The sequence below is a fragment of the Sycon ciliatum genome, chromosome 4 (genome assembly GCF_964019385.1).
Source record: "Sycon ciliatum chromosome 4, ocSycCili1.1, whole genome shotgun sequence".
NCBI classification, from domain to species: Eukaryota; Metazoa; Porifera; class Calcarea; order Leucosolenida; family Sycettidae; genus Sycon; species Sycon ciliatum.
In genome coordinates this window covers 18,907,213-18,925,058 of record NC_088646.1, presented here as the reverse complement: position 1 = coordinate 18,925,058, position 17,846 = coordinate 18,907,213, and the positions used below count along the sequence as shown (strand labels likewise).

Here is a 17,846-nt window from a genome sequence, read left to right as displayed (position 1 = left end):
TTCGAGCTAAAGTAGTAAAGATCATGTCGCCCACTCATTTTCCTGTGTTTCCCCATTTCTTCGAACTCGCTCAGCTTTTGCTTCAGCTTTTGCTTCGCTTGTGCTTCAGCTCCACATTGTAGTCTGAGTTTAGTTCTCTTGTCTTCTTCCAGCAGAATACTGCAAACTCTACAGCGCGTCAAGCTTCTTCTAGCAGAGTTTCTTTTGCGTCGAGACAGACTGTCGATTGTTTCAGTCCTATCTTGCCGTCGTCTCAAGAGCGCCCGAAAGCAACAGTATCTATTTTCTTGGCGTTCCATTTTCTGGCGAACTCATTCACGTACTACTTCTTCCTTTATGAAAGCTTCAGGTGGCTGAGTTCTCCCACTAGCGACAATCATGCCTTGGAAAAGAACAGGATATTCCTAAGGTACACTGTATGTACAACCAGTGCAGTGGTGTCAGTGTACCGTGGTGTACTGCACTGCAAAAAGCACCTGCATGCACTGCGCGTAGTTGTTGTTTGTTTTGTCGAGAAAGAATCCCTTTCGCACTCGCGCGGACCGCGAGGGCGCAGCACGGAAACGGGTCTATTGAATTCATTTCTTGGTCGATTTTGACAACCAATACGTCGTTGTTTTTCTTTTTTCACTGGCTATCCTTTCTCCACTTCCGAATTGCGATGCCGTTCACCTGGAAAGCCTTGAAGTGAAACGAGTGGAGGTCGATTTCAGAGGTAATTTTCGGCCAAACGGCAATCAAATCGAAAAATTCGAAGCGGACGATCTGTTGGTATCTATCGAAAGAAGACGTTGGTCCATAAAAATCTTTGGAAACTACACCGTATGAACCTAGGAATTACGGTAAGTTTGAGAATTTTGGTACATTAGCTGTACGCTGATTGGTCGATTAGCGCGACCGTTGACAAACGGGCCAGTGACGCTTTGTACAGTGTTGGTGAGGGCTGAACTTCTTTTGTCTCCCACCCATAACAAATCTCGCTGGACCACTGGCTGCAACGTAAAGTACCGTTGATTCATTCCTGCTCATTTTCTGTCTGTGAAGCCACTTTTAAAAAATGTACTTGTCAGCTTATAATGTTCCTCTGATGCATGCACCGCTGACCGCAGCACATGCCAGTGCTGGAATTATTGTGCAGGGGCATCGGACACAGTACGGTCACTACGGTATTGACCGTACCACTTTTTGCCCCAGGTATCCTGCGAATCAATAAAATACACTGATCTGGGATCTAAATTTCCAAAATGTTCGACTCTACCACCACTCCCCTGACCAGTAAATTGTACTTCAGATGGCTGACCGTACCACACTAAAATACCTTCCGACGTCCCTGCGGTGGATGGAGCTATGCACATTCCAGTTGCTCCTGATACCATCATTTTTTTCTGATGCTGGCCAAGGTTGGCTGAAACGTAACGGACAGATTGAGAGACAGAGGGGGCTTTGATGTGGTGGAAGCAGCTTTTGACCATATAGCCAAGTGGCTTGCTCCTTTCGTCTCAGATATGAAACTGTGTGGAGTCCACTGCATGATTCATAAAAATCATAAGCAGCTCATATCCTTACAGGTCCGGCATTGGAGCAAATACCACCAAGAACTGAACTGGCTTGGAACGCAATTCCTAGATTTGATTTGGTTAAGTCCCGGGATGTAAATACAACACCAATGCAGACATCCTTTAAATCCATATGCTGCGCTTGCATTAGCAGCTTGTGTGGTTCGAGCACCGACGATGGAAATAGATAGTCTGGGCTTTTTTCATTCTCCGGCGTGAAAATAGTTATCCTTGACATAGCAATGCCCAGCTGCAAAACAGGACAAAACATAACACGACCTCTTTGTGTACCGGGTGTTAACGCACTCTCCACATACAGGCATGCACCCGGCTCAGAACACATTGTTTTCTGGTTGGCATATCAGGGATATTGGGCGGAGCAGCTGGCGTGCATGAGAAAGACAGGTCGGCCTGCTCTGCGCAGGAGCTGTGACCCGGTGCACACATAGTGTGTGTGAGAGAGAGAGAGAGAGAGACAGACAGGTCGGCCTGCTCTGCGCAGGAGCTGTGACCTGGAGCACACAGAGTGTGAACGAGAGACGGTCGGCCTGCCGTGGGCAGGAGCTGCGACCGGTAGAGATTGAAATGAGCCAGCTGCGGAGATAGACTGCCCTCACCCGATATAAGTATATTGACAAGAGTTGTACTGACACTGTTATTGAGGAATTTATGGTGACAGTGACGGAGAGATATTAATCCCCAGTCGAATGGGGTTGGGAGGAAGGGGAAATTGACAACTGACGGACAAACCAGTGAACAGTCAAGTCGTCGGAAAGCAAAAGTGACAAAGGAGTCTCTCTTTTCTCCTTCTCTCTCTCTAAAGCAAGATTTGGAATGCACGCGTGGGAGAGTGGCGCGCGCTGCGCATGCGCATGTATAGCAATGACATCATAATCAGATGCGTGATCATCAGACTAAGTATGAGTGGTAGATGTTCCACGTTCGTTAACAGGGCTTAGCGCACACGCTAAACCACCATTTACGTTGCTGGGTCAAGAAATGACATAAGGTAACATGATACAGGATAGGACATATGTAAATGTGCACAATATGCCCCATAATCTTTATGATGTGTATCCACAACAAGAGCAGGGAAAACGGTAAATCCGTTGGTCAGTGATCTGTTAACACGCTGAGTTCCATGCACATAGTACAATTTCCAAATAAATGCTGCTGCGTCCACTGCAAAATACAGTAAAACCTGCATCCACAGACCATTGTGACTAGCAACTAACCTGCCACCACCGACCACACGGACGCTCTCACATTCAAAATGCACTGTGACTAGTGACTAGAGACTGCCTGCTCAAAGCGATAAGCGACCACCTTTTTTGTTGTCCTAAAGTTGATATATTCGACCCGTAACTAGTGACCAGAAAATAGGATATCTAAGGCCATTCTAAGTTCCTTCTCTACAAATTGGATGATTTTCCATCAAGTGAAAACATGATAGGAAACATCTTTGACAGTGTATGGAAACGGTCTTTACAATGCTGCACTACTGTACCTGATCTGGTAGACCGTCAAAGTCAAAATCTGTTTGGACAAGTGCTGCATTCGTGGTCCGGATATGCTGGGCCATTGCATCAATAGTATCGGCAACATTTCCATTTCCAACGTCCTCGAAGAAAAGGTGATCTGCGACTGCATGGACAGTACACACGCGCTTCATCCAGGAGTTACTGGGAAAGTCACGCTTCCAGCGGTGCAGCAGAGGTGAATAGTAATGAGAAGAAACCAAAGGGGCTGCATAGTCACCGTGCACCTGCAGATGCACATACCGTATAATCTCAAATATAAGCACAGTCTCCAATAATAGCACGTCTCCAATAATAGAACACCTTGGGGCGGCATTCAAAAAATAAAGTGCTCAGTCTCCATTATAAGCACACTGTGTAAATTCATTATCTGTACCGGCGAAAAAACCCTGAAATGTGTGTCTGACATGAATTTGGCATGGCAACATGCCTCTGAAATGAGGTTGAAATAATAATGGAACAGTCTCCAATAAAGGAACGTCTCCATTAATAGCACGGGACGGAGGTACATTGAAAAAATAAAGGACCGTGCTTATACTAGAGATAATACGGTATACATTACACAAGAAATTATATCATTTTTGGAAGAAGCTCTGACGCTGTCCGGGTAAGTCCACAGGATGCTAGTAGCACTGAATTTCCCATTTCGCTAGCAATGGTACATTGTGACGGGAAGTGGGAGCTGTGCTAGGAGCTGCGAGCGAGATATAACAGTGTATTGCCAATGACGTCAGAAATATTTCCACTCACATCCAACCGGAACTTCACATGGAAAATAAAATCACGCAACCACATCACTACAGTTGCCTTTTTAGTGAAACGAGACTATGCATACATGTATGTAACAGAACATGAATCCTACCCAAAATATCCACCAACACGCAATGGGAGGGCGAGTGGGGCACTGTTATATCTCGCTCTCAGCTCCTAGCACAACTCCCACTTCCCGTCACAATGTACCATTTGCTAGCGAAATGGGAAATTTCGCATCGGAGCTTCAAGCTTCAATACAACAGCGTATTCTTCACAGCGCACAAGACACACACGTGGGATAAACATATTCATTCCCATGCATGGGCAACATTAGAGTCACGGGACAGGCAACTAAGTGTCCTGATACCAGCAGGTCAGGCTATAGCTTTAACCCTGGAGCTGAGAACGGCTGCACTGTAAGTGGCTGTTGCCGCTGATGCCGGGCCCCCGGAATGACACTAAGAGGGACGGCTACGTGCTGTCCGCCGTACGCCACAATGCGGAGCGCGAAACCTACGCCAACACATGTTGTACCGAGCAGAGCTCCGGCACTGGAAAAGGCATGAAACACCCTTGCTAAAGAGGCTCACCCGAACGCTGTGTCTTCCTTGGGCGCAGCAGGTACAAACGAATAGAACCCTCAGATGGTTGGCAGCGGTGAGGAGATAGCATACGCACCTCCCCACATCGATACGCACCTGCCAGCGCCAGAATCATGGTCAAACGTAGAGTGTCCGCCTGCTTTCGGCATCACAAACATGGCACTCAAGAATCTTGGCGGTTCCCGACCCTCCACACACTATCCTGGGTAGGCTGCGGATGTAGTTCAAGGTGGGACCTTAGAACCCATGGATCGATGGACGGCCGTCTCCACTTGCTGGCGAAAAAGGGCGAGGCGACCCCCGAGAGGCAAAGCCCAGTCTTGAGCTGAGACGGCGAACAGCATCTGCCAGTCCAGACCTCCTCTGGCACTAACATCCACACCGCCGGAGGCATGAAATGCCTCAGGAGCGTCCACGCTATGCTGCGTAGCTGGTGTCCGGTCCTCGACCGTCCTGTTGCCCTGGCGGGGGAAGCATCCGGCTTCGGTTAGCACGGCCACGACTGGATCGGCTGTATTGAGTCTGGTTGTATGGGCTGGTGTAAGGCTCAAACCGGGAGCCAGTGCCGTACCTGCTGACCCAAGTACCTAAAAAAACTAAACTGGCGTTCACCTGCTGATGCCCCTCCAGAGCCAGACTTGCTGTCGCTCGACTGCAGAGGAGCTCGAGTGTCCTTGTATTGTTTTTTTGTTTTTGTTTCACAGCCTAGCCCAGCGCCTCTTGGGACTCTGCCTTGGACTGGATGCAATCCATCAGTTCCGGGCCGAATAGGGCCCGCTTTGTCAAATGGCTCCTCTGCCATGGGTACCAGGCTCTTGTCCAAATGTTCTAGGAACTCCTGGCGCCTCAGCGCCGAGAGTTATTGTTGGCATTGCACAGAAGAGACAAGCCAGCCGGCACCATGTCCAATACAGCTTGCGGGTCCAGGCCCGTGCCAGCGTCCTGCGCTGCCTTGGCCTCCATCGCCATGGCAGAGAGAGGACCCAAACAATCCAATACGCTGCTCTGTAGCGAGTACGTGTTGTCTTGCGACCTCTTGAATGACTGCCTTACACCAGATAAATTCAGCACCTCCTGATCTAGCTTAGGTGTGACCTCTGGCCGGGAAAACTGCTCTACCAGGTTCCTGCGCTCCTTGCCCTTGAAGGGCTTCCTGAAGCGAGTCTGAAGGAACTGTTTTGTATCTGAGGACGCCGGAGCATGCTCCGGGTCGTCTGTGCTCACGTCCACACACGACGGTGCCTGCCCACTCGTGGTGTCGTTCAAATCAGCATCACTCGAGCAGGCCTGCCCACTCGAGGAGCTAGGTGGAAGCAATAAACTTCCACCTGACAAACCAGACTTGGGCATGCCCCAAGGAACTGGCGATCTCCTGGGATTGAGTGCCTGCACCCAACCTGGAAAGCTTTGGCTCCGATCCATTGGACCGCAAGGACTGGCCCCTGGCCAAACCCGTTCTACATTCCGCTGTCACTTCCAAAGCACGTAGACGATCAATGATCGGAGCAAGGAGATCTATAACGACTGATGAAACAGCTAATCGCGAGAAGAAGAGCTCAGATTTTCTAATCACTTCACGTCGAGCGGAAATAAGAAAGGCAACTAGTGATGTGGTTGTGTGATTTTATTTTTCCATGCTGTGAAGTTCCGCTTGGATGTGAGTGGAAATATTTACGACGTCATAGGCAATATACTGACAGTCTGTTACAGTGTACATCGAAGCTTGAAGCTCCAATGCGCAAACAACAGTCAGAAGTCTATAAATGCATATGAGTAAGGTTGAGTCACTCCAACATGAGCCTTGCTACAGAAGCCTACCTTTTTGAGGTGGTTGTTCTGATGGCCAGAGGTGCATGCTGAGAGTGATCGTACATTCCTACTGCTGTTGTGGTGGCAATGTGATACGCCAAGCCCGGGTAGAGGAGACGGTTTCAAATAGGAAATAGGTTGCAAACCGGAACGGGCTCAATATTCACTTTCTCTCTTGGTACTTTGATTAGAAAACATATGTCACAGTGAAACTACGATGTGTTTTACTCAGAGCCAAAATTTCATGATTCTGCAATGACCAGAAGCGCCATACCAAGCAGGTGAGTTTTGACTTGTTGCTTCGCACTGCGACTTGAGTTTTATGTCTTTCGACAAATCAACCTCTTGTCGCAGGTAAATAGCGGCTCGCCTCTCGTCAATAAAGCACCGCATACCAATGAAAACTAATGGAAGCACACACAAGGCATATTGTTGCTCTGTACTGGCCGTCGTGGAGCAATAGCAATTACCTAATTTCAGAACTCGTGAATTTGACGTGCACTCTAAAACCTTTCCGGTTTGGAGCCACCTCTGATTTGAAACGAAAAATCAAGCAACTTGGAGGCAACAGGCCAACACAAAGGAGTGGCTCAGTTCGATCGACTCTGGCCTCAGAGTAAACTTAAACATGCCAGTTTCCTTCCACAAACATAATTTCGAGTGAACAATCCATGCTGATGATCGGTTTGGGTCTACATAATTTTGTTGTCAAACCGTTCCGGTATCGAACCGTCCCCTCTACATTACCACCACAATAGCAGCAGTTGCACCGCACACACACGTTCAGCATGCACCTCTCACCATTGGAACCACAGCCTTACAAGGTAGAATCTCACCAGCAAATCTGGCCCTTTTGATCCCCAACAAAAGCTTTATGTGACAGGAAAACGAGACTTGCAAACAGTCCACTTATTGTAGTCAACATGTATAACATGTGCAGAGAGCTACTCGACTTTTATAATGCCCAGCAGATACTCACATGGAGTGCTGAGGACGATTCATATATTACAGAGTGAAAATCATCGCTGACAATGCCGTGGGCCTCCGCCCTTTCAACATAGAATACAGCGTTCTCAGGGTGTATAATCTGACCAAAGAATAGGCCGCGTCTGATGTATCCGATTATTGTTGATCCAGCCATGTCTACAGGATTTCAACAGAACAGCAGGTTGAACCATGTAATTATTGCACATATCCAACATAAACAACTGAGGCACAACGTGACAGTTTTTGCAAACTGCCATTTGGGCGTGTTCATATGGTCACTTTTAATTAAGCAACATCAAAAATTAATATAAAGTAGATTTCGGAAAGAAATAACTGAAATGCTTGAATCCCACACATGAGTATACATTTTGAGAGACTCCGTTCAATGCATTAGCAAAGCATGATACACAAAGCCAGACACAGAAACATGTACATTTAGCCACAGGAGAACTCACTGGCATCAAAACCCGAGACATACTGGTGATCCAGGTCCTCCTCTGTCAGTGGCCGCTTCTCGCCTCCAGAAAGCAAATGGCCTTCAACATCCTGTAGAATAGGACGTGGGCTGTCCAACGACAGGTTGATATGAAATTTCCTGAAAGATATCGCAAGACAAAAAAGCAACAAACATTGTACTATAAAAAAAAGTTAAAAGCTCTGGCATTTTGCAGAATTGGCTGCTGGTTACCCAGCGCACGCATTCCCCTTTCTACTGCTCAGCACAAGTCGTTTCTTTCGGCTTATGCTAAACGCACATATACTCGTACCCTGTGAGCTCCCCTCATCCAGCGTGCATGTGTCTCATACGGACTTCAAACTGACCGGGGTGTCCATTCCATCTCTCCGCAGTAGTGTAACCACCATGCAACCAAACACGACTTGTTCTCCAATATTTCGCGCGATTTCGTCGCAGGACTGAAGAAGAAACAATACTACAGTTGCCAAACTACCATAATTACTCACTCACTTTCTTCGGCACAGTGAACAATTTTGAGCCGGAGAAGGTGTCTTTGCTGCAACTAAGAGGAAACTAGATAGGATTGTTTGTTGAGCTTTTGAAATGACATCCATGGCGTCGCAAGGAGACAGTGCTTCCAGTTCTTCTGATTCTGAAAGTGAATCTGGTATTGAGGACATCACTGTTTCGTTCCCCAGGGCAGAACAAGCTGCAGTATCCAGGAAATGATCAACAACGAAAAGTAGCAAGTCGCCGAGTAGCAAGAGGACTACGGTCGCAGGCGGTGAATCCACCCAAACCAAACGGGTGCCAGTGTCAACCCGGGTGAAGGAATTTCCGAACGAGTGCCTCTCTGTATCGCTGGGAAAGCTGTACTGCAATGCCTGTCATATGATTTTGCAAACGAAGAAGAGTATCATCAAGTCACATGTCGAAAGTGAGCGTCATGCTTCAGGAAAAAAGAATTTGGAGAAGTCCCGTGTCCGGCAAGAAACGCTTGCTACCAGCTGGGAGAAATACAAGAAGGATCATACTGCTGATCTTGCGGGGTCTGGCTTGTCTGCAGCCGTTCCTGACGATGTCATCAAGCGTCGAGTTGACGTAGTGGAAGCTTTCATTAGGGCTGGTATTCCCCTAGCAAAAGTGAATTACTTACGACCACTGCTTGAAGCAGGCAACATCAGACTGACAGACCACTCTCACCTTGCTCAGCTCATTCCATTTTTGGCCGAAACTGAAATGAAAAAGCTGAAGAATGAAGTCGCCTCTGCAGAATACCTTGCGGTCATTTTTGATGGTAGCACCCATCAAGGTGAAGCCCTGGCAATTCTACTGCGATATATGGACAGCCAGTGGAAGCCACAACAGCGCCTGGTACGTTTTCACGTCTTGGCTAAGTCCATGGATGGGGCTGGGTTGGCCGGTGAGCTTATTGCCTGCCTGTCTACATCACTGCAGTTAAGTGCTGAGCAGATGAATTCTGGGATCCGGGATGGAGCTGCTGTGAACCGAGTAGCAATTGGCCACCTGAAGATCGTCCTCTACCGGAACATGCTGGACGTGACATGCCTCTCCCATAGTCTGGATAACGTGGGCTGGCGTTTCAACACTCCAGTCTTGGATGAGTTCCTCCACTGGTGGGTTAGCCTGTTTGCAAGAAGTCCAGCAGCACGCCTGGCATGGAAATCACGTGTCGGTGTTGCAGTTCGATCCCACAGAAATACACGATGGTGGAGTTTGTATAAGGTAGCTGTTCAAGTGCTGGAGTTCTTCGGGGATATCCCAACATTCCTTGAACACTGCCAGTACTCCCCCAGTGCTTGCCGCTCTTTGCGCACCATCCTTGAGGAGCAACAGGACTTATTGAAGATGGAGCTTGCAGCGACGGTGGACGCTGGGAAGATCTTCGTACAAAAGACGTACATTCTTGAAGGTGACGGCATGCTAGCTACAGATGCATATGAGCACTTGCAAGAAGTGGCCAATACAGCCGCTGCCGGCTACCACCCGAATGTCGATAGCGTTGCAGCTGACATTGCTCAAGGCAACGAGGAGCGCGAGCAGCAACTGAAGGGCCATGCAGCGGAATGCGTGCAGCCAGCCGTCCAGTACTTCCTAAGGCGATTCAATCACTGTGAGGGTGATATTTTCCCGATGGTGAATGTTCCTGCCTGATGGTTGAACTTGTGAACAAGATCGACATTGTTTTTGAATTTGTTGTGAACTTTGTCTTTGCTATTTTCGTCCTGTCTATTCTCTCACCTTTCTTCTCTCTCACGTCTTCTGTAGAACTTCTTTCCAGTCTGTCTCTCTGATCTCTCTGCTCTTCTCTCTACTCTTCATCTCAAGAACGTTTCCCTTCTCCATTTCTTCGTTCTTGTACTTCTCTAAATTTCTTCTCTGTTCTCCTTTTCTCTTCGTTTGAATTTCCTTGAACATGACGCGACGTGAACATGTGTTTTTTTGCGCCCTGAACAGTGAAGGCATTCAAGGCTGCCCGGTTATGCAGTCCTGAGTACGTCAGCCAAGCCAAACCAGCGCCTCTGGAAGTGGAAGGCTTAATAAGAGCTTTCCCAGCCCTTGATTCAGTCGATGTCATTCGCTCACTGAAGGAGGAACTGCCTGCATATACGACTGCGGCTGCTGACATCCCTCCCAATGCTGACCCAGCAGCTTGGTGGCGCAGGCAGGAAGAGCGGAGTCGTTTGCCAGCTTGGAAGAAGGCCGCCAAACTGATCTTCACCATACCACCGTCGTCGGCAGCAGCGGAGAGAGTATTCTCACTACTTCCTCCGCGTCATCGAAATTGTCGCAGTTTGACTAGTGACCTGTCACTTGTTACTGACAACTCCATAAGCTAAGCTATTCAAAACTTATTACACAGTATGATAGTCTGAAGACTAGAGTAACGTTCCAGGACAGTCGGACTGAGAGTTTTCATGCAGAGATGAAGTCCTCGTCGTCGCTGATGTCAATGGACGCAAAAATATCGTTCCGAAATATTTCAAGGAAGGTTGAAAGTTGGTCGCGCCTCATCTCAAACGCTTTGACTTTCTCCACAGGACAAGAGCTGCTATGCTTGTCATCTGCTAGCTCTGGATGATTTCTACTTCACCACCAACGAAGCCTAGTAAGAATACACGATCGTTGCGAGGTCGGTTGATTACCGTCGGCGGAATCACCTCGATCTTGAAATGAACTTTTTTTAGCCGCGGCATGCCCATTTATTTTAGCTGTGTGGTCACAGCTCATGCAGGTAAGTGTACTATCACGTCCAGCGCGCCCTCTTTTTCAGCATCACTGCCGGCCCGGCCCTGATTCACTGGTATCATGGTACGGCACCTGCGTGTGCATCACTAGTACAGACACTAGCACTACGTGTAGAGTCTACACGGCTCTTGCAGGTACAATCATGTACTGAGTGTCTCGGCCAGAGCGACAAATTTTATCGCTGGTGAAGGCATTTAGTTTGCTGACCCCTTGAAGTTTCTCCAAGCGCTGCAACTTGTTCCACGAAGTCATTCTCACCCCAGCTAAGGTAAAACAGTGATGAGGCTTGAGTGAATGGCCATAAGCACGAGATATGTGCAGGCTGCAACGCCTGACTGATCTCAGCGAGTCGAAATTACCATCGCAGCGACATCAGCGAAGAAATTGCGTCTAGTTCAAAAATTCCAGCTTCCAATAACAGAAAATAGAACTTTGCCGTCACCCTATACTGATGACCGTCGCCTATGTCCGATTCCTTGCCTCTGGTACGAGTGCTGGTGAGTAAAAAACCCGTTTTATATCAAAAGTCAAACTGCGACAATTTCGATGACGCGGAGGAAGTACATGTACTAGAAGCAGCAACAACCCACCAACAGTATTCGGTCCTTGAAGACAGCCTCGAGTTGGCAATTATGCTGCAGTATAACCGTGGCAGGCAAGTCTAACCACGAGGGCTATGTTGTGCCCAAATGGACCGTTACATGCCTTGTACATAGAACTGCACAACCTGCATAGGATTGTCCAAACTACAGTCCATTTCAAAACTATAGACGTGTAGGGTTTTTGAAATATTTCAAATTTGGCTGGAACTTTTTGAGAATAGTTTTCGGAATATTGCTCAGGACCGCTCCACAATTACTCTCATATAGTTTCTAAACGATTGGATAACAGACGCCCAATTTGGAAAATATATACTGTAAACATACAAAATTTCGGCGCTGCAAAATTTCGGCACTTCACGATTTTTGACATTTCGGCGGCGATTTATTTTCGGCGTGGGGTAGAAGGCATGGTATAGTGCGACAGATGCTGTGAAAAATTTCATCGGCGTTTTAATTTAGGCGTTTTGGGTCGGTGCCGAATATAGCCGAAATTAAATAGCTGCCGAAAATTTGTATATTTACAGTATGCACAAAGTGATCACAGATTTTATGTAGTATAGATGCTGGCATAACGGTTTTTACCTAGGTACGCGTCTATAGTTTTGAAATGGACTGTAAGCCATTTTCCATGCATACTATTGCAGTTTTGCTGGCATTATGGAGCAATAGCAGCATAAAATTAGCATTAGGCCATGGTAAAAAATAAAGTTGATTCTCAGGTCATGAGCCTGTGAAAATCGGTGCGAGCGAGCGATTTTTTATTTTAATTCCCACAATTTTTTTTATTTCCAAAGATAGGGTCACACATGTGTACGTCACAGGTTCATAATTCATTTATAATTATTTTTACTATTCAGGCCAGGGAGTAGAAAAATACTGGTATTTTACTACTCCCGGATTCATGCCTTTCGCATTGACCGTTTTCATGCACGCATAGAAATAAAAAAAATCGTCGGTGCGCCGCCAAAAATCGGTGCGCGCGTACTTGAGAATCAAAGATAATTTTTACCATGGCCTTATGATCATGATTTTCTAGCATTATCCATGCCGTCTACGTAGAACTACGAAACGTGCACAATACTGCCCAAACCAAGCCATTTTTCCATACATACTACTGGTGAATTGCTGGCATTACAGAGGAACAGCAGCATTATAAGTAGCATTATGATACGGTTTTTCTGGCATTGCCATTAGCATTATCTCGCAAAATAACTAGCATTATCCGCCCAGGCCTAGCAAAGGCCTGAGGGCGATCTGCAAAACCATATGTGTGCGGGGCAACGGGCATCTCCCTCTACGCTTGATGTGTAAATTGAATGGTGAACATGTACTGTGCAATGCATAAACGTAGGGGAAAGCTGGTGATCGGTAGAACAAGATGAAAAGTAATGGGGAGCAAACCAACAGTTCTGATTATCACTGAAGTTGCAAACTGGTGGGGGAGGTCACTGATGCTTGGCAATATGTACAGTGCTGCTCAATGAAATCTGATCGCGTGAGTCAGGTTTGCGCCCTGCACTAGTTCACATCCCTGTGTTTGTAGGTCTGCCTGGGGTTTCACAGTGCCCTGCGCTGGTGGCATGGACTGCGCGAGATCGGATTTTATTGAGCAGCACCGTATTGTTGCGAAATTGTATTACGACTATGATTTACGCATGTTGTTGTATTTGGTTCTTGTCTTGTAGAGTCCAGTGTCTGATGGCATATATGGTCTAAGTGTAAGTGCGAGTATGGTGTGATGTGTGACGTTTATGGTATGTGGTGCATGCGAGAGTACGCGTTGTCAGAGTGTGAGGATCTGCTTCCATCTGTGTGAGAGTGACTGTCAAGTGAATGCTGTACACGCGCAGTGCTAGTTTGGTCTGGGAATGAGAGTCATGTGTGATTCGTCCGTGGTCTGGTTGTCTTGGTCTTGGTCATGTGTTCTGTACGTATTAGTCCCTGATTGGTGGTCCCGATTTGTCGTCGCAATATTACTGCTTGTTCTTGGTTGTTTCTTCGTGTCTTTTCCCGGGTGTCTTTTCCGTTGTCTTTTTCTCGAGTCTTGTTTTCGTCTTTCTCCTCCTGTGCCCCTTCCGTTTGTAAGTTATAAGAAGTCAGAAACTCTACCAAGTTGTTTGCGCTGTCATTGCGCGAAATCACGCGACACCTGCACATTTTCGATCTGCGGGATGAAGATGACGACGTCCATGCATCAGGTATCAGGGGGTAGTAAGATACTGGTACATTACTACTCCACGCCTCAAATCGTGCTGTCAAGCGTATGCGGGGGAGTATAGCATGCCATCCCTTACACTTTCCAGCTCAGGGTTACCCTCGCTACCAATGGACGAAATTTCAGGGTCACAGCTTGCGCAACGGCTTTGTCCTGTGCGAAAGGCCACTCGACATACTCAGCACAAATTTTCTATTGCATGCATGCACAAAATGTTCAACTTTCGTATTTTTGGCGACTTTACCACCGTCGTGGAGGCTGGTTGGTGAGGAGCAGGTAGCCATCCCTTGTGGAATCAAACACATGGTTCCACAGTGTGGCTGATTCCGCAAGAGCCAGGTCCATACGAGGAACATTCGCTTTGTCTTTTGCTATCGAAGTAAGTCACTTTTCTTGTTCTCAGTGTTTTTTACGTTCAACGTTTCTGAGATTTTTGAATTATTCACTTTTCATTCTTTCATACTTTATTTCTTCATGTTCACTGCTTCACTTGCCTTCTGATCTGGAGAATGTGACGGAGGTGACTGTTGGTTACTGCCTGGTATAACGGTTGTCGTGCTGTTGCTGTATTTCCGTCCTGCTCGCGACGTTGTAGATCACAAACAATTTGAAATCACATGAATTGTACTTACCGTCGTGCGTGCGGTATTAGGAAACACTGTGCAGATTAGATCGTCGCAATGTATCTATATGTGTGTCTGGTCATCCTGTGCCACGCAAGAACTCCAACCAGACGCATTCGTCCTCGGCCCTGTAGATCGATTGTCCACTCGTCTTTTCTTGAAGAACGATCGATCCAAAAAAATCGAGCTCGAGGACTTTTTGCAAAAAAACGGCTGAAAAAAGGAAGAAAAAAGGGTGCTCAGAATGAGATTCGAGTACACAACCATGGTCCCAGCAGTTTATGTGGATGTCGCTCATAGATGCGCGATTTCGCGCAATGTGTGTGACAGGGGCCAGGGGGAGAAGGCAATACTATTTCAGTAGTTTTGTATACCCAATAGGGTCAATACTGTCACTAATTACTTCCTACAAGCCTAGCACACAGTATTTCGCTGCTCCACTTGAAGTCCAAGCACACTTACAAATCCAAAGCGTTAAATGCCACTTCCAGATGAGCATCGGCGCGTCTTGATTCCACTGAGCTCCATGCCGGATAGGATAGAACATCATAGTCATCGATTCCGTGGGCGAGTGGAGGTAAACTGTGCGGTAAGAAGAGGGATGAGGCAGAGAATGTTGATCATACTCACACATTACAAGTAGGCATAAACTAACTTCTGGCACAGGTAAAAAGCGGACAGAATGCCAAAAGGAACTAGTCCAAACCCTACCTGTAACAAATCCTAATTCCAAGGCAAACGATGAGAAGCGCCGCAAATCGCTGCGGAAAAGTCGTCATGGGGACATTTGCCCCACCAATGGGAACAGCAAACATAACGGTGTAGCAGCTGTGACCTGGCGTAAGGAAATTGGTTTGAGTTCAACCCAAGATATTGGGCAGTACTGACATGTCTCTCAATCACAAAGACAATGACAACGGCCTTCTTCACCATCGACAATCAACTCCGAAGACAAAATCACCAAGCTGCTAGGAAGAGAAAGGAAGGAGCAGGGCTAGGGGTCGTGTACTACAACTGACCTTTGAACCCGGAAGCACAGGACCGGTACTGTACGAGGTGAATTGCTATTTCTGGACGGACATGTACGGTACATTTCTGGACATTTCGAGTAAAATAATTTGTCGTCGCGTGTACAAGTCAAGTCAGTCGAGTTGATGAAGTTTTTTCTTGCCGTAGTTGACAGCTGGGCTGTTGTAGTTTCTCCTCGTGTCGGTGCCTTGTCGATAGCCTTTGCTTGTGCGGCATTTCAACGGGTTCACTATGTCGCATGAGAATTTTGAATTTTGAGTAAAATAAGAAGTAATGGACGAATTTTTGGCTTCCCCATGTGCACTCCACTTCAGACGCGGTATAGTCATGGACTTGTTGGATAGAAGTGTGAAGAGGCCAATTGCAGTCCACCAATAGAAAAAATAACAAAAATGGTGCAGTATAGGATGCCTATTGACGCTATTTTACTTTCATGTCCAGAATTCCATACACTGAAATTTAGGCCAAAAAATTGGCCTGTAAAAAAACGTCCTGCTATCAAGTCTCTTGGATCACAGCATGAGCAATTGTCACATATTTGGAAAGATGAAGGATTAGGCCGAGTAAAAAAAATTACTAGATGATCGTCCTTTTTTTTGGAAAAATCGGGGAGGGCGGGAGGATTTTATTTTTATTTTTTTACTTTTTACCCTCTCATGCACACAGTGTACACAACAACATCAAGGTTTTTTTCTCTTTTTTTCTTTTTTTTTCTTTTTTTCTTTCTTCAGCAGATCGATACTGACGTTGTATTGTGATATACTAGTAGTATGTGGTCCATATAGTAAAGAAAGTATTAAACAAAGCGTGCACATGTTTCCTGCATCCGCGATCGGTAAAAAACCAACGATTTCGGCAAAAACTCACGATTTAAAAAATAAAATATTTCTTGGGGCGCTGACAAAAACTGGGGCGGACGGGGACGATCATCTAGCTTTTTTTTTTACTTGGCCTTAGGCCATACAATATATTTGTCTCAATTCAGTGTTTTCCGAAGAAAAAAAAATAATAATAATAATAATAATTACAAAGATATAAGAATAATGTAAAACACACAGCCATGGCCAGTGGGGCTCTATTTTATTTCAAGTCATGTCCAGAAAGAATTGCTATTCACTCGTACAGGTACTACAAGTAGTACTACGGCGGCAACACGACGACTTCTACAACACAAAAAAACGAAAATTATAAAAATCCTACCAACCCGTAGAGTAACGAGGGTCCGAACCTGGGTTTTCCCAATACGGTTCAAATGGTCGCAAGACCGGGACTCTGCCAACCGGTTTATGGTTGTAGTCAGGAGCACTACGCGTCCTCGCCTTGTAACATGCTGTCAAAATCGAAAAACAAGTAGAGTAGAACCAGGAGTCGTAAAATACTTTTTTTACGACTCCCTGAGTAGAACCCGTTACTTTGGCGTTAGGGTCACCATGGTCACACCGGATTAGGGATCGGAGCCCGGGGGGGGGGGGGGGGGGGGGGGCACTTGGCACGTTTTTTTGTTTTTTTGTTTTTTAATGTTTATTTGAATTCGGATAGCTCAGCAGTACAGAAGTACAACTACAAAGAGTACCGAATAGAAGGCCCCGAGAACGGGAAACCAAAAAAACAAAAAAACAGCAACATCAAGTAAGTTACTGATTATGCACATAATGTCATTGCTTGAAAGCAAATCACAACAATGATTAACGTACATTGTGCGGGTGATCCTTCGGAGCCGGGGGGGGGGGGTCACTTGGCATGTACATGTACATTGTGCGAGTGATCCTTATACCGGGATTTAATTTCCGGCCCAAGGGGTATAATTATATGCGCGAATGAAAACGGTCAATGCGAAAGGCATGAATCAGGGAGTAGTAAAATACCGGTATTTTTCTACTGCCTGGTCTGAATAATAAAAAATATACTGTACGTGACCCTATCTTTGGAAATTAAAAAATTGTGGGAAATAAAATAAAAAATTGCTCGCTCGCACCGATTTTCACAGGCTCATGACCTGAGAATCAACTTTATTTTTTACCATGGCCTTAAGGTGGCAGTTCCCCTTTTCCGTATACTACACTCTTTGGACCAGAAGTCATGAACAGCTGGGAATATCCAAACCAAACTTGGCAGTGATGTTGAGGGTGTTCATACCTAGGTTCAGAATCATTTTTCACACATCTCACATATCTTGAAGTGCCGAACTTGCACTCAGCCAAAATGCGTTCATATCGCACGTACAGGGCAAGGATTGAGCCAAAAAAGAACAGAGGCTAATGGTGTCCAGCAGTGTCAATTTGCTCAGAACTCATGCAGACTAACAGCTCAAGGTGCTAAACTACACTAAACCTTGTAAACATATGTACAGTGGAGCATTGTGATTTTCAGTTTTACAGATCAGAAACGCGATGTTTACAGATAAT

The 17,846-nt window shown here is 46.3% G+C and overlaps 1 protein-coding gene across 3 annotated transcripts in view; it reads right to left on the bottom strand.

Annotated features, from left to right (window-relative positions):
• LOC135814839 (disintegrin and metalloproteinase domain-containing protein 10-like) overlaps positions 1-15,428 on the bottom strand; it is a 29,122-nt gene extending 13,694 nt beyond the window's left edge. The window contains exons 1-6 of one of the 3 annotated variants that reach the window (XR_010553225.1): positions 15,124-15,420; positions 14,875-14,994; positions 7,701-7,840; positions 7,238-7,401; positions 3,064-3,321; positions 1,567-1,806 (exon numbers count right to left, since the gene is read on the bottom strand). Coding sequence is in view for 2 of the 3 variants with exons in the window: in XM_065328024.1 (XP_065184096.1) it covers positions 1,567-1,806; positions 3,064-3,321; positions 7,238-7,401; positions 7,701-7,840; positions 14,875-14,994; positions 15,124-15,227 (1,026 nt within the window). In the remaining variant the exon portion in view is untranslated. Of the gene's footprint in view, positions 1-1,566; positions 1,807-3,063; positions 3,322-7,237; positions 7,402-7,700; positions 7,841-14,874; positions 14,995-15,123 lie in introns of all 3 variants that reach the window. The other 2 variants (XM_065328024.1, XM_065328025.1) reach the window with 2 other exon arrangements.
• Between the last annotated feature and the right edge of the window lie 2,418 nt (positions 15,429-17,846).